At 27.6% G+C, this 14,920-nt stretch overlaps 2 protein-coding genes across 6 annotated transcripts in view; both read left to right on the top strand.

Moving 5' to 3' along the window:
• The window catches only part of LOC136075220 (autophagy-related protein 16-1-like), a 53,829-nt gene extending 44,470 nt beyond the window's left edge, over positions 1-9,359 (top strand). For 2 of the 5 annotated variants that reach the window (XM_065787711.1, XM_065787708.1), the window contains 2 exons: positions 4,146-4,269; positions 8,123-9,357. In XM_065787711.1, the coding sequence (XP_065643783.1) occupies positions 4,146-4,269; positions 8,123-8,187 (189 nt within the window). In that variant the 3' untranslated portion in view covers positions 8,188-9,357. Of the gene's footprint in view, positions 1-4,145; positions 4,270-8,122 lie in introns of all 5 variants that reach the window. The other 3 variants (XM_065787709.1, XM_065787710.1, XM_065787712.1) reach the window with 3 other exon arrangements.
• A 2,964-nt stretch (positions 9,360-12,323) lies between these two features.
• Positions 12,324-14,920, top strand: LOC136075219 (autophagy-related protein 16-like). The gene is made up of 4 exons (XM_065787707.1): positions 12,324-12,536; positions 12,800-12,847; positions 14,012-14,056; positions 14,231-14,920. The coding sequence occupies exons 1-4, from the start codon at positions 12,409-12,411 to the stop codon at positions 14,322-14,324; spliced, it is 315 nt and encodes a 104-aa protein (XP_065643779.1). The 5' UTR covers positions 12,324-12,408; the 3' UTR covers positions 14,325-14,920.

Raw genomic sequence — 14,920 nt, 5'->3', positions numbered from 1 at the left:
CCATGACGAAAAAGAGTATTAAATTTAGAATTTTTCAATAGAATTCGATAAATATAAAATTAATTTTGAAAGCGCGTATCTTGAAAATCTCGAATAAAAATTTTGTCATATTTTAAAATACTTACTGACCTGGGAACATTATCTTACATTTCTATATCTGTTTCTAAAGTAAACAAAGTTTGTTTTGCAAATATGGCTGCGGCAACTAATGAAAGCAACGTTTCTGTCAAACATTTAACTGGAAAGTTAAGCAAACATTTTGTTTTCAAGTTGAATGCTGATGGTAAAGTAGACGAAGGTGACAAAACATACTGCGTTCACTGCAATAAACAGTTTGCTTTCCATGGCTCAAACACATCGCTGACTTATCACCTTCAGCACAAGCATCCTCTGAAATATCAACAGGTTGTCAACAGTGAACGTAAGATGACCCCTCAGATAAAATCAATCACCAATTTATTTACGTGTCAGTCAAACAAGTCTGTCAGTGAAAAGGTCTCAGCCGACCTGAAGGTGGCAATAGCTCATTGGATTGCCAGTTCTGGACATCCAACAGCAATTGTAGAAGATGCTGGACTAGAGGCGGTGCTTCGTATTGCCCTTCAAAACCAGACTTATACTTTGCCCAGTCGCCGTACAATCGACACTGTCATTGGAGAGATGTACAATGAGAAGTTGAATGAGCACAAGAAAGCTCTAGAATGCATTCATAGTATTGCTCTAACTACTAACTTTTGGACCTCCACCAACAATGAATCGTACTGTGGGATAACAGGTCATTGGATTGATTCTGAGTGGAAACTGACGTCTGTCAATTTAGCTTGCATAAATGTTGAAGACAGGGCACACTGCTGATAATGTTGCCAGTTTCTATGAAGAGTTTGCCGCAACGTGGAACATTGCTGAAAAAATTAGCTGTATCGTAACGGACAGTGCACGAAATATGGTTGCTGCTATAGGATGGACGGATTACAGCCATGTACCGTGTATTGCACACTGTCTTCAACTGAGCATACTAGCAGGTTTGAAAGCAGCTGATTCATCTCCTATTCTGGCTAAATGTCGACACCTAGTTGGACATTTTAAGTACAGTTCAAGGAATACATCAGAGCTAAAGGCCAGCCAAGCCAGTACCTCTAACAGGTCTGACGATGTGAAGTTTCACAAATTGCAGCAGGATGTAGCTACGCGATGGAACAGTACCTACCTAATGTTAGCCAGATTGCTGGAAGTGAAAGATGCCATTAAGCAGTATCATATTGACCATCCCGAGAATTACACTGGAGATAAACTAAGGGAGTTGGACTGGGAGAAAATGTCAAAATTTGTCTCGGTATTGGGTCCACTTGCAGATGCTACTGAGTATATTGGTAGTGATTAGTATGCTACATGTTCGGCTGTACTTCCGTTAGAAGCATTTTTGCGCAGACTTCTGCGGGTTAATGATGACGATCCAGGGTATATAGCACGTTTCAAATCTGCAACACTAAATGACTTCTCAGGTTGCATTGAAAACATTGATGCATTGCCAACGTTGCAAATGGCTGTGGCATTAGACCCACGTTACAAGAAACTCGGCTGTCTCTCAAGAGAGAAACGTGAAGCAGTTTGGACAATACTTTCTAATGCATTTCGGGTGTACTGTAACCAAAGACAGAGAGCTGAACGTGAAACTACTACCAGCACTAGCGAGGCATCAGAACCTGTGCGTAAGAAACTGAAACTTACTCTTTTGGTCAGCGACTTGGAATCGCAATCCTCATCAGATGAATCACAAACAGTACATGGCTCACTGGCTGAGCTTACACGATATCAAGAAGAAGGTGTAATTCCAGAAACTGAGAATCCCCTCATGTGGTGGCAACTGAACAGGCATCGTTACCCTAACCTGAGCAGTTTTGTGCAGACAATTCTGTGTGTACCTGCCACTTCTGTTCCTTGTGAAAGACTATTTAGTTCGTCAGGGTACATTGTCAACAAACTGCGATCTTGTCTACTTCCAGAAAACGTTAACGTCCTTGTTTGTTTACGTGACTGGCTAAAGTGATGCCTACTTGTACTTGTCAATTAAACTGAATACAGTATAGCAGGCATTAAGTGTCTTGTTTGTTAACGTTTGTGAATACTGTAGTTAGTTAACGTTTACCGATAACAACTTCACCTCACCAGTGGTGAAAAGCAGGTTATTCTGTCGACTTCAGAATTAATCGAAATTAATCAATTAATCGATTAAAATTTTAGACAGATTTAAAAATTAATCAGTACCAGCCCTAATATATATATATATATATATATATATATATATATATATATAATATATATATATATATATATATACACACACGAGGAGCAAACATGCAAATAGTGTTTTGTCACAAAAATAAAAATAATAATCTGTGGTTATAAATAGTTTCACTTTTATAAATTTCATAATAAAGCGCAGAGATTTTCATTCATTACATGTTTTTTTTAATATATCTAAATAAAATAAAATCAAGGTAAAATGCAAACTCTGTTCTGTCCCAAACTAATTTCATTCAAAAAATATTTGTTCATCTAACTAATCAAACAATTTCATAGTGGCCATTTTTTTGTGACAAATCACTTTTTGAATGAAATGTTTTAAAATTTTGAGGTTATGCTGTTGTCTTTGTTGTCAGTTGCTTGCAACCACAATTCATCAAACAATCGTTTTTCATGTCATAAAATAACACCATCATTTGTTAAGAACATAAGGGATAATTTTTATAAAAAGGCAAATAAACAGAGGCAAAATAACTTGAGTGCCAATATGTTAAAAGTTTCAAGTGCTATTAAAGGAAGGCGGCCAAGAACCACAACCCAAAAACAAAAGATAGGAGGTTCACACAATTTCAAAGTAAAATATTTTCTAAAATGTGACCAGTTACCATGCTTGCATGTTTGTAATAACCTATTTCTCATTAGCCAAGTTATTTTTTACAAAAAAATGAATTATTTGGTTCAGCAATTTCACTTCTCTCCACTCCTCTCCACTCCTCATATAAAAATATTAAAAAAAGACTTTTGGTTATGGTTCCTCTGTTGAAAACCTCTGTTGGGTTTTCAATGCTCAAATACAGTTGTAGATATATATTTTTAGTTCTTAAACACTTTGAGTGTAAAAGTGTGCTAGCTTCATGAACAGATACTTCTTCCAAACAGCTGCGTTTACCAGCATTATTAAACAAGAGATGCTAATCTTTACTTAAAATAATGTGGTTGATTTGTGGAATCTCACAAACAACACAGAAAGGTTTTACTTCTTATTTTTTATCACTTTCATTATGTTGTGTGTTACATTAGGTCCACTAATTTATATGATTTTTCCTAGTTGCTTCTCCATCTAATGCTCAAAACAAATGATGAAATAATAATTTATTAAAGAGTAAAACACAAAATCCCTACTGTTGTGGGCTATAATTTTTTAGATAGTGTAAAAAACACCAACTATCTAACCTGTGTTAGTAGCACGTCATTACATCCAGTTATGCCCAGTTTATTAAATGAAATCCAGCTTAATTTATTTGTAAAATAAAACTACTGGTAATGTTTTCAGCAGAAAAAAGTAAAACATGACCAACTTACACAGAGTCTGGTTGTTTTGAAATTAAAAAATGCAACTCATTTATAGTTCTTTGAAACCCTGTTGAATTAAGTTTTACAACTGAAAAAATAGTTTTATCCTTCTACCAATAAAATATAGTCATCAAAGTTGGTTGTGCTTGTTCCTGCACTGCATTTGAAGGTGTGAATGGTTATTTACATTTTTTCTTTTTGCTTGCTCTAGTTCTCCATTTGAAAGTGTGAAGTGTCATTTTTCATATTTTTTAACTTATTTTTTTATCTTTTTAACTATATTATATATAAATATGTTTATATACTTATATTATAATTATATAAATATTTGAAATATTTATATAAGCACTTAGAACAATGGCTCTTTTTGCTCTATCTGATAATCAACAGCACTAGTTAGAGCTGTCATTCAGTTTCAGTTGAAGATTTGGTTCTAATATTTTTTAGTTAATGATAAGGTCGGGGGGGGAGAGGTATTTTAGATAAGAATGTTTTATTTTATCCTTTTAATTATTTATTTTAGATTTTTTTAATAAAATTCACTTTAGTATACTTTGACTGGATACAGCAATAAAGTAATGACAGCAAAATTTCTAGGAACAGATTCCAGCAAAATAGCGTCTGGAAGTTATGATAGAACAATAAAAGTATGGGATTTAAGAAGCAAAGTTTGTAAGTAGTTGCAACCTTTTGCGAATGGTTGCAATTGGTTGTAAAAACCCTTTATATATTGCATAGGATTGCTCATATTTAGTACATGAAAAGGCATTTACGGGGTGACAATTGAAAAATGGAACTGGGTTCAAAGAGTGACAACTTCCTTAAAATATGAAATGAAATGAAAAGGATTTTAGAATATATTTTATTAAGAATGTATTTTATTTTTTATATGTACATATTTTAAAAATATGCACATATTTTTTATATGTACATATTTTTATGTACATATTTTAGAATGTGTTTTATTTTTTATTTTAAATTATAAAGCATGTATTTGAGTATTTAAATTACAGTAAGTAAATAATAAAATAAGAAGTATTTTAAATATTCCACTTTAAAGCAGAGAGCATTTCCTTAAAAGTATCATCTGTGAAAAATAGACTGTTATGGATACAGAGTTTAGCTCAGCTTATAACAGGTCTAATAAATAAAATAGGAAGTATACATTAGTATATACAAAGTATAAATAAGAAGTATTCCACTTTAAAGCAGAGAGTATTTCTTTAAAAGTATCATAAGTGAAAAATAGACTGCTATGGATGGCTTTTTAAAAAAATAGCAAGAAATAAAAAATGCTATGAAACTTGCTATAAATCATAAAATCTATTTTAGACAAACACATTAGAAATATTCTAGGTTGTTATCACATCGGAAATTTTGCGAATATTTCTAAAGGTATTGTTACAAGATCAATTAGTAGCATCTTACATGCTAAGATTATAGCTTATATTTATACTATATATGCATGTATATATATATATATATATATATATATATATATATATATATATATATATATATATATATATATATATATATATATATATATATATATATATACATATATATATATGAAATCAGTTAATTTTAACTAAGCCATTATTATTGTGACATTATCTAATAGGCCCTGCTTTAAGCTGAGCTAAACTCTGTATGAGTTCAATTTAAGCTATAATCTTAGCATGTAAGATGCTACTAATTGATCTTGTAACAATACCTTTAAAAATATTCTGAAAATTTCTGATGTGATAACAACCTAGAATATTTCTAAAGTGTTTGTCTAAAATAGATTTTATGATTTATAGCAAGTTTCAAAGCATTTTTTATTTCTTGCTATTTTTTTAAAAAGCCATCCATAGCAGTCTTTTTTTCACTTATGATACTTTTAAAGAAATACTCTCTGCTTTAAAGTGGAATACTTCTTATTTATACTTTGTATATACTAATGTATACTTCCTATTTTATTTATTAGACCTGTTATAAGCTGAGCTAAACTCTGTATCCATAACAGTCTATTTTTCACAGATGATACTTTTAAAGAAATGATCTCTGCTTTAAAGTGGAATACTTCTTATTTACACTTTGTATATACTAATGTATACTTCTTATTTTATATAAATATATACAGTAGCGTCCAAAAGTAATTGGACAAACACCTTTTTGGTTATATTTTCTCATTAAGTAAACATTTTTAAATGAAATTTCGCGTAAACGTGTCAAATTATACTACAATTATGAAAAACAAAACAAAAATTTCCTTTTGGAAGTAATTACTCAAAATTTTGCTAAAAGAATGAAAATGATTGGCTCAAAAGTAATTGGACAAACTAAATTCTAACAATGTTGATATAACTAAAACTATTTTAACTTCTTTTTCTGAAGCCAGATTTTCATAAAAACATTCAATAATCAATAATTTGCAATGGTACATAATAAATATTTAAGCAAGGCAGTTAAAAAGTTGATCGTACAAGCATTTAATAACGGTAAGACTGTGCGACAAATTTCATTAGATATGAATATTCCACGCTCAACAGTTGGTTATACATTGAAAGTTTTTCAACAACGGAGTCACTTCCAAGTTTCAACAAAGTCAGGACGCCCGAAATCAACAACTTTTCGCCAAGATAATGTTGTAGTAAGATCGTCAAAGGCAGATCCACGCAAGAGTGCTAAAGAAATTCATAGAGAATTTACACAGTCACATCAAATTTCTTGCTCTTATGCAACAGTAAAGCGTCGCTTAAGACAAAACAACCTTTTTGGCCGTCGTCCTGTTAAAGAACCTTTTGTTTCTGCAAAAAATCGTAGAGCACGGTTAAAATTCGCTAAAGAACATCTAAATTGGACAGCAAATCAATGGTCAAAAATACTATGGAGTGATGAGTCAAAGTTTAATATGTTTGGTTCTGATGGTATTAAATATGTTCGACGTCCAATAGGTCTTCGAAATAATGTTAAGTACCAAGTTCCTTCAGTAAAGCATGGTGGTGGTTCAGTAATGGTTTGGTCATGTTTTAGCCGTGATGGAGTAGGTCCAATCTATCGAGTTCAAGGCATTATGGACCAAAACATGTATAAAGGAATAATCAAAGATATAATGCTGCCACATGCAAAAGACAAAATGTTGCGTGGTTGGACTTTCCAACACGACAACGATCCGAAACACACCTCCAAGCTAGTCACGGAATTTTTAGCTCAAAAGAAAGTTCGTATCTTGGAATGGCCATCACAATCTCCGGACCTGAACCCAATTGAACATCTTTGGGAACATATTGAAAGAAAAATTAGTGTTCGGAAACCATCAAATCAGAACGATTTGTTTGAGTTGATTAAGCGCACTTGGGAGGAAATACCAATTGATGTTTTAATTAATTTGGTTGATTCAATGCCACGTAGATGTAATGCTGTCGTTGCAGCAAATGGTTTTCCAACAAAGTACTAGGATTATGCACAGATTATATACATTATATAACAGAATATAACACTATGTAACATTATATGTATTATTTAACGGAAATCTTCATAAAAAATGCTGAAAATTTATCCTTTGTTGAGAAAGTTTTATTTTTAAACGACATATTTAGTTTGTCCAATTACTTTTGAGCCAATCATTTTCATTCTTTTAGCAAAATTTTGAGTAATTACTCCCAAATTAGGATTTGTGTTTTCTTTTTTGTAATTGTGGTATAATTTGACATTCTTATGCAAAATTTCTTTTAAAAATGTTAACTCGATGAGAAAATATAACCAAAAAGGTGTTTGTCCAATTACTATTATATATATATATATATATATATATATATATATATATATATATATATATATATATATATATATATATATATATATATATATATATATATATATATATATATATGCAATATTTTTTTGTGATTTAAATTATATATATATATATATATATATATATATATATATATATATATATATATATATATATATATATATATATATATGCAATATTTTTTTGTGATTTAAATTATATATATATATATATATATATATATATATATATATATATATATATATATATATATATATATATATATATATTATATATATATATATATTATATATATATATATATATATATATATATATATATATATATATATAAATATATATATATATATATATGTATATAAATATATATATATATATATATATATATATATATATATATATATATATATAGATGCAAGTTTCTTTTTTGATTTACATTACATTTTAAGGGGGTTATGAATCTTTAAATCCTAGTCCTATTTTTAAAATACCATCTACTATGTGCATTCGTTTTCATTTTTTAAAGTTTTTTTTTATAACTTCAAGTTTTTAAATGTTTTTATAGATGCATGACTGTTATTTTTTTAATATTTTTTATATATCTTTGCATATTTATATATTATATTTGTGTTTCTATACTTCTTTGTTAGTGTTAGTATAATTACTTCTAATTCTGTTATATTTTATTTTTGTCTTTTTTGACACTCTTGTATTTAAACAGGCACTAAAACAATCTTTGCAGGATCCAGTTGTAATGATCTTGTTATGTCAGACATTGCAGGGTAGCACATTTTTGCTTTGATTTTTCTTTCATAGATATATTTGCAAAATATTCACATTTTTTAGTCTGTGTGTTATCTTTACTTTTCTGCAATTTGTTTAAAGCTAATATTTATTCTGTATAATAACAGTAATAAAAAATATTATTTGAATATTTGTTTTTAATAAATTGAAGTATTTTTTATACTTGATAATTAAATATGGTTTTAAACGTATTGATTCATTATTATACATTGTTATTCAATACAAAAAAAAATTTATATATATGTATATATGTATATATATACAGTAAACTCTTGGTTGTATGAACTGTCACTTATTTGAATTTCTCGCTTATTTGAAGCAATTTTCATTCCCCGTGAATTTTTCTTAACAAACTCATGCCAACTCCATCTGTTATTCGAACCAGTAGTTATTTGATAATTTGTTTATTCAAATTAATTTTTTGCTCTCCTTGTCAAACACCCTGTCAGTTATTTGAAGTTTTCTTTCGGCTCCAGATACTATTACATTGCATTTCGAATTCACTTAATCAAATGTAATCAAAATATTTGCATATATATGCGTTAAAAAAAAATGTTATCAAAATATATAAAAAAATTGAACGCATTAAACAAAGTGCAATAAGAATTTTAACATGTCACATAAGCGAAAGTAGGCAGTACCATGCCCGTACCATAGGTGTTGTTGGGTGCAATCAACCACTTTTTTAAAATAAACTTTCTTTGTTTCACACAAATTTTATAGTAAAAATTGAGCAAAAATGTCAATTTATCAATCAAAGATAAATATCTTGCTTTTAAAGATTGGAAAAAGGTCAAACTAAAAAGAATGTATCTGCAAAATTTAGTGTTCCTCAAAACACTTTAGCTTACTGGATTAAGCATTAAAAAGACATAATCATTAAGGGTCAGTCAATTTGAAGCTAAGAAACAAAAGTTATGTTTTGGAAAGCATGATTCCGTCTATAAATTTTTTTGATAAATTGTAAAAAATTTATTTTTTTATTTTAAATTTTTTTTTAGAAGGTAAAGACTTAAACAGCATCTGTTAAAATTTGATATTATCTTGAAATAGGTCATTTTAAAAATAATTTTCAGTTTGGAGGTTCCCCTAGGAGATTTGAATGTCACTGGGAGTTTACTGTGTGTGTGTTTATATATATATATAGATATATATATATATATATATATTTATATATATATATATAAATATATATATATATATATATATATATATATATATATATATATATATATATATATATACAGCTGTATATATATTTAAACAATTTTAAAAATGCATTCTTCAAATAGAGTGCTCAATGTTCTTAAAAGAACAGAGTAATTATAAATTAGTAGAAAATCACTAAACAAAAATTTAACTAATTTAACACTTAGAAAAGTATTTTTTTTAAAAAGGGGAACTTAATGTAACTATTATTTGAGCTCATTTAGAAATTAATTTCAATTTTTTGTTTAATAAACATTCTTCGTTTGCAGGCTAAACCAAAACTCCTCTAACGAAAATGTATTCAATTCTCCTAAACAAATATTTGAAGATGTCCTTAAAAAAAGCGGTTTTGAAAATTTTGAACTAATATTTGACCCTGAAAAAAAGAGTTCAAATAATAGTTACATTAAGTTCCCCTTTTTTTAAAAAATATTTTTCTAAAAAAGCATACGTAATCATTTCCAAAGAATTCTTTTTATAATAGTGTCAGCAAATTCAACAAATTTTTGAAAGTTTACAGTAGTTAAGATATTTGGGACTTCCTGTAATTTAATTTTTGGTATAAATTGAAGTTTTACTAATTTATCCTTGATTTCTGATGAGTTTTTATTGATGAAACTCAGTGTTAAATGAGATAAATTTTTATTTAGTGATTTTCTATTAATTTATACATAACTATATTTATATATATATAAATATATATATATATATATATATATATATATATATATATATATATATATATATATATATATATATATATATATATATATATGTATAATGCAAGTTTTATTTTGCACATTTTTACTCAAATATAATCGAAAATTATGACAGTGTGTTAGACATTGTTCGTTGATGGGGTACCATATCTGATGCTTGAAAATATTCCAGCTTGGGTGCTTGAAGACCTAGCATGCGATAATAAGCTTCACGACTGACATCCAACTTGTTATTTTTTTTCTTAATCTGTTTCTTTGACAAAATAAATTTTGGCTAAGCCTTCCTTCCAAGACATTTTCTTTAAGAACAGGTTCCTCTTCAACATCTTATTTTATTATATCCTCATAGATCTTTTCAAAGATCTTCCTCTCTGGCAAGTTGTCCTTGCAGTAGACCATCATGTGAACTTTTACTACATGATGGTCTTAACTTTTAACAAGAACTTTGCTTTTTTTATTTATTACTTTGTAGTAATAAATAAAAAAATTGTACTTTCATCATTGAAAATTACTTGATTCCACTTTCCCAACTTAATTTGTGTGAACCAATCTCTAACCATCAGCATGGGTTTTCTAACAGCTGCATAAATACCAATATTTTTTCCTTAGTAAACTGTTTTTAACTGAGTTTAAAGAAAGACTTAGTTATGTTATAGTTCTATGTTTGCGATAACTTAACTTTGGATTGGCTCTTACTTGATGAAATATGAGATTTTTTTAAACTCCATAGTTTTTTTTAAACATTTGATGCTATCTGTTGTTTTAAATGTTTTCAGAGTATTTCTAATGCAGTTCTCTGAAATTCTAATTTTCATGCTATTTCTCTGTCATTGATCATGGAGCCATTTTTTAAATTCTCTAAAAGCTCTTGTATCACTTTGTTGATTCTGCTTTTTGATTCATTTCTGTATGTCTTAAGTTCTATATCTAATGAAAACGTTTAAATTTTAATTTTCCGAAATTCTAAAATTATTTTTGATTTTTTTAATTTGGTTACATCATATTCAGAATCATCTCTTTCTTCACATTAAATAAAACTTTCAAATGGGTCAAAATCATTTGATTTGTCTATCCCGAGTTTTGTGTTTTTCTTGTCTGTTGACTTCTGTGTTTGTTTTTTTAAATATATTTGTTTACAAAGCTTAAAATATTAAAACCATTTTAAAATAGATGTTTATTAAACAGATCAATGTTTAATAAATAATAAAAAGCAGAGAGAAGTAAAATACCAATAATCACGAATAAAAGTGTGTAATATGAATTAATATATAAAGTATATAAAATAAAGTGTATATAAATAAATGAATATATATAATATAATATTATATATAATTATATATAATTGAATTTAGTTGTGTACTGTTCAGTGAACTTTTTGTTTCTGAAACTGTTTTTCTTACTACTTTTTAATCTAAACCAGTTATTTAAAAAAAAATTTCAGTAGAAAATACCTATCTTAGTTATCTTAGTTATCTCAGTTATCTTAGTTATCTCAGTTATCTTAGTCTAACATACCAGAGAAAAACAATTAACTGCTTGACATGCAAAAACTTATTAAAGATGTTTTCTCGTCTTGACAGGATAATGATCCAAGATAATAATACATCTAAGTGAATAAAAACTCTTTTTTAGAGAATTTACAAAGTCCAGTTATGATATGACCATCACAAGATTTAAATTAATACCCAATAAAAATAACTTATTTAAATAATAAATCCAACAGAATAAAGATTTTTAGATTTAATACTACTATTTGTATCGGCTCTTTAAAGAAGTTTCTGTTGGTTTTTAAAGAGATTCTGAAGAATGATAATTAGAAGTTTTTCTTATAACAATAGAATTATACTAGCTTTACCCCAAACCATGCTTAAATTTTTAGTTTGACATCATTATATATAATATAATTTAAACTTTATGAAACACATATACAAACACATACACACATATGTGTGTGTATGTTTCATAAAGTTTGATATGTGTATATATATGGGTGTGTGTTGTTTGTGTGTATATGTTAAACTAATTATATATTTGCACAAAAAAACAAAATATCCATATATTACATTTATATTTATTGCTATCATTGCATACATATATATATATATATATATATATATATATATATATATATATATATATATATATATATATATATAAACTATATATAAAATATATTAAATGTATATTAACACAAATAAACAATATAAACTATAAATACATATATTACATTCACTTGTGTCTGATTTACGTAACTGAATTTTTTTTTATCATTAAAATGTTTTGGTCACGATACAAGCTACAGTTTTATAAAAATACAGATATGAATTATCTTCTGGCTTGCACGCAAGATGACTCACTAAAACTGATTGATTTAAGAAGAAATCAAATCGTATCGACATACAGGTACCTGAAAAAAATTTAATTTAAAGTTGCCTATAAAATAACAGAATGTCATGTTTGTATGTAGTTTTGATTAGTGAAATACTCAAATTTGGATAAATAAAAACTATTATAAATGTATTTTATTATATATGTATATTATTATTATAACTGTATATTATTGTTACAAATGCATATTATTATTATATCTGTTATAATTATTATTATAAACAAAGGTATAAATAGTGAAAGTGTAGTTTATGATTTCTGAAACTCTTTAATTTTAGAACTGACGGTTTTAAAGTTGCATTTGGTTACACTCGTGCTTGTTTCAGGTAACTATGTATACATGCACTTTATTATATATCGTATTTTATGTAATGCTATCTTATATTATATTATATATCTTATATTATGTTATAGTTACTTTTGGAAAGTACAAAGACATTCGAAATTTTAACTAGATTATAAAAAAATTTAATTTTGAGGCAAGTTTGCATGATTTCAATGCTTTTTAAAAACACAAAAACAGTATGGTTTGTTCGCTGACATGTTTTATCTTTATTAGTTTTAATAGCTGTGGTAAAGAATGTGTGTTTTAAACAGCATGACACTTTGTACATTTTATTTTATTTTTTACATATGAGACATACCCTGTGAAAGATAGTGCAAGTATAACTTTATGAGCAATGTCACTAATAAGGTTTTTTATAAAGTTTTATCTTACCCAATCAGATTTTACTTTTTTTTTTTACCAAACAAGCAACCACTGTTGAATAATCAAAAAGTTAAATATCTCTAGTAAGCCGAGGACTACCAACAATGTCTTGGCTTAACACAAACTCCTGTTTGGAGCAAGTTAAGTTGAATCACATGTTTGCTACAATTTTGATCTAGAACATATCACATATATATCTCACATATCTCATATATATTGATCATTTATTGTCTTGATAAAAATTTCTAATCTTCCTTGGCCTAAAAGTTTAACAGATATGAACCCATTTTAAACAATTTTTTTTTTTTTTTTAAACCTCCAAAATATTCAATATTCAGAGAGCTTCACAGCTTAACAAACTTGCAAAATCTCATTGATTTTGTTTTAATGTATGAAAAAATAAGGTATATGACCCTGAAACCATGGAAATGTGCCCAAAATTTAAAAATGGTACTATAAAACATAGTGAAAAGTTTGTTGAACTAAAAGGTGCATCGATAAAATGTTTGTTTTAAGCAATTTTACAAATTACTGCACATATATAAACACATTAAAAAATATGTTTCAAACTAAATATAACTATTTTTAATAATTTTTTTTTTCATATTTAATAAATTTTAATTTTTTGATATATTATAAATAATTTTTAATTAATTATTAAAATAAGTAGATTAAATAGAATTTTAAATTTTTAATAAAACAAAGGTTTATGTATATTTTGTTTTTGTAATATTTACATAAATATAAAGATCTATACACAAATCTTTTTCATACTTGTTAGGATGCTCAATATGCTTTATGTGGGTCGCATGACAACAATATTTATGTATGGAATACACGCACAAACCAACTCGATAAAGTTCTTAAAGAGCATAAATAAGGATATTTTGTTTATCATGTTGATACCAATGTTTTTTTAAATCAATTAAATTTAGAAAATGTTGTTTGTTTTTTTCCTTTCTTTTATGTCACAATTTCTTACTTTCTTTTTTTTATAAAGGAGCGCAGTTATTGCAACAGCATGGCATCCGAATGGATATTTTATTTTATCAAGCGACAAAAATAAGCACCTTATTTTGTGGAATGACTTTTGACAGTAATTTTCAAATACGGTTTGGAGTGCTTGAGGAATCCAAGAGCAATGTTGTCAGTTAAACAGTTCCCGCTTTAGATCTAATATGGCGCACCTACACTCTTAAAAAAGTTCCGGTGAATTATACGAATTTTCAGGTGTTTCGCCTGAACTAGTTTGCTTCAAAAAGTGCCATACGAATATTCAGGCAAATCACCTGAACCTGAACTGTTCATTAAAAAAACCTGAACAACTACGATAGGTAACCTGAACTGTAGTTCAGGAAAAAGTTCCGGTAAATTATACGAACTTCAGGCGTTTTACCTGAACTAGTTTTCTTCGTAAAGTGCCAGACGAACATTCCGGCAATTCACCTGAACCTGAACTGAAACCTGAACAACCGCGATAGGTAACCTGAAATAGTTCTTTACAAAAACCTGAACTGGCGCAATAGCAAATATGAATCCGAACTAGTATTTAAAAAAAATTAAATATGTAAGAAAGTTGCTTATAATGAGAAAATTTTTGGAGATTTAATATTTATATAGATATAATATTTATATATTTCTTTGTTTGAAAAAAAATATTTCTAATATATGATCTAAAAGTGGAAGAATA

Source organism: Hydra vulgaris, chromosome 01 (assembly GCF_038396675.1).
Source record: "Hydra vulgaris chromosome 01, alternate assembly HydraT2T_AEP".
Classification (NCBI taxonomy): Eukaryota; Metazoa; Cnidaria; class Hydrozoa; order Anthoathecata; family Hydridae; genus Hydra; species Hydra vulgaris.
Note: the sequence above shows the minus strand (reverse complement) of the source record. Positions and strands in the feature narration are given on the sequence as shown.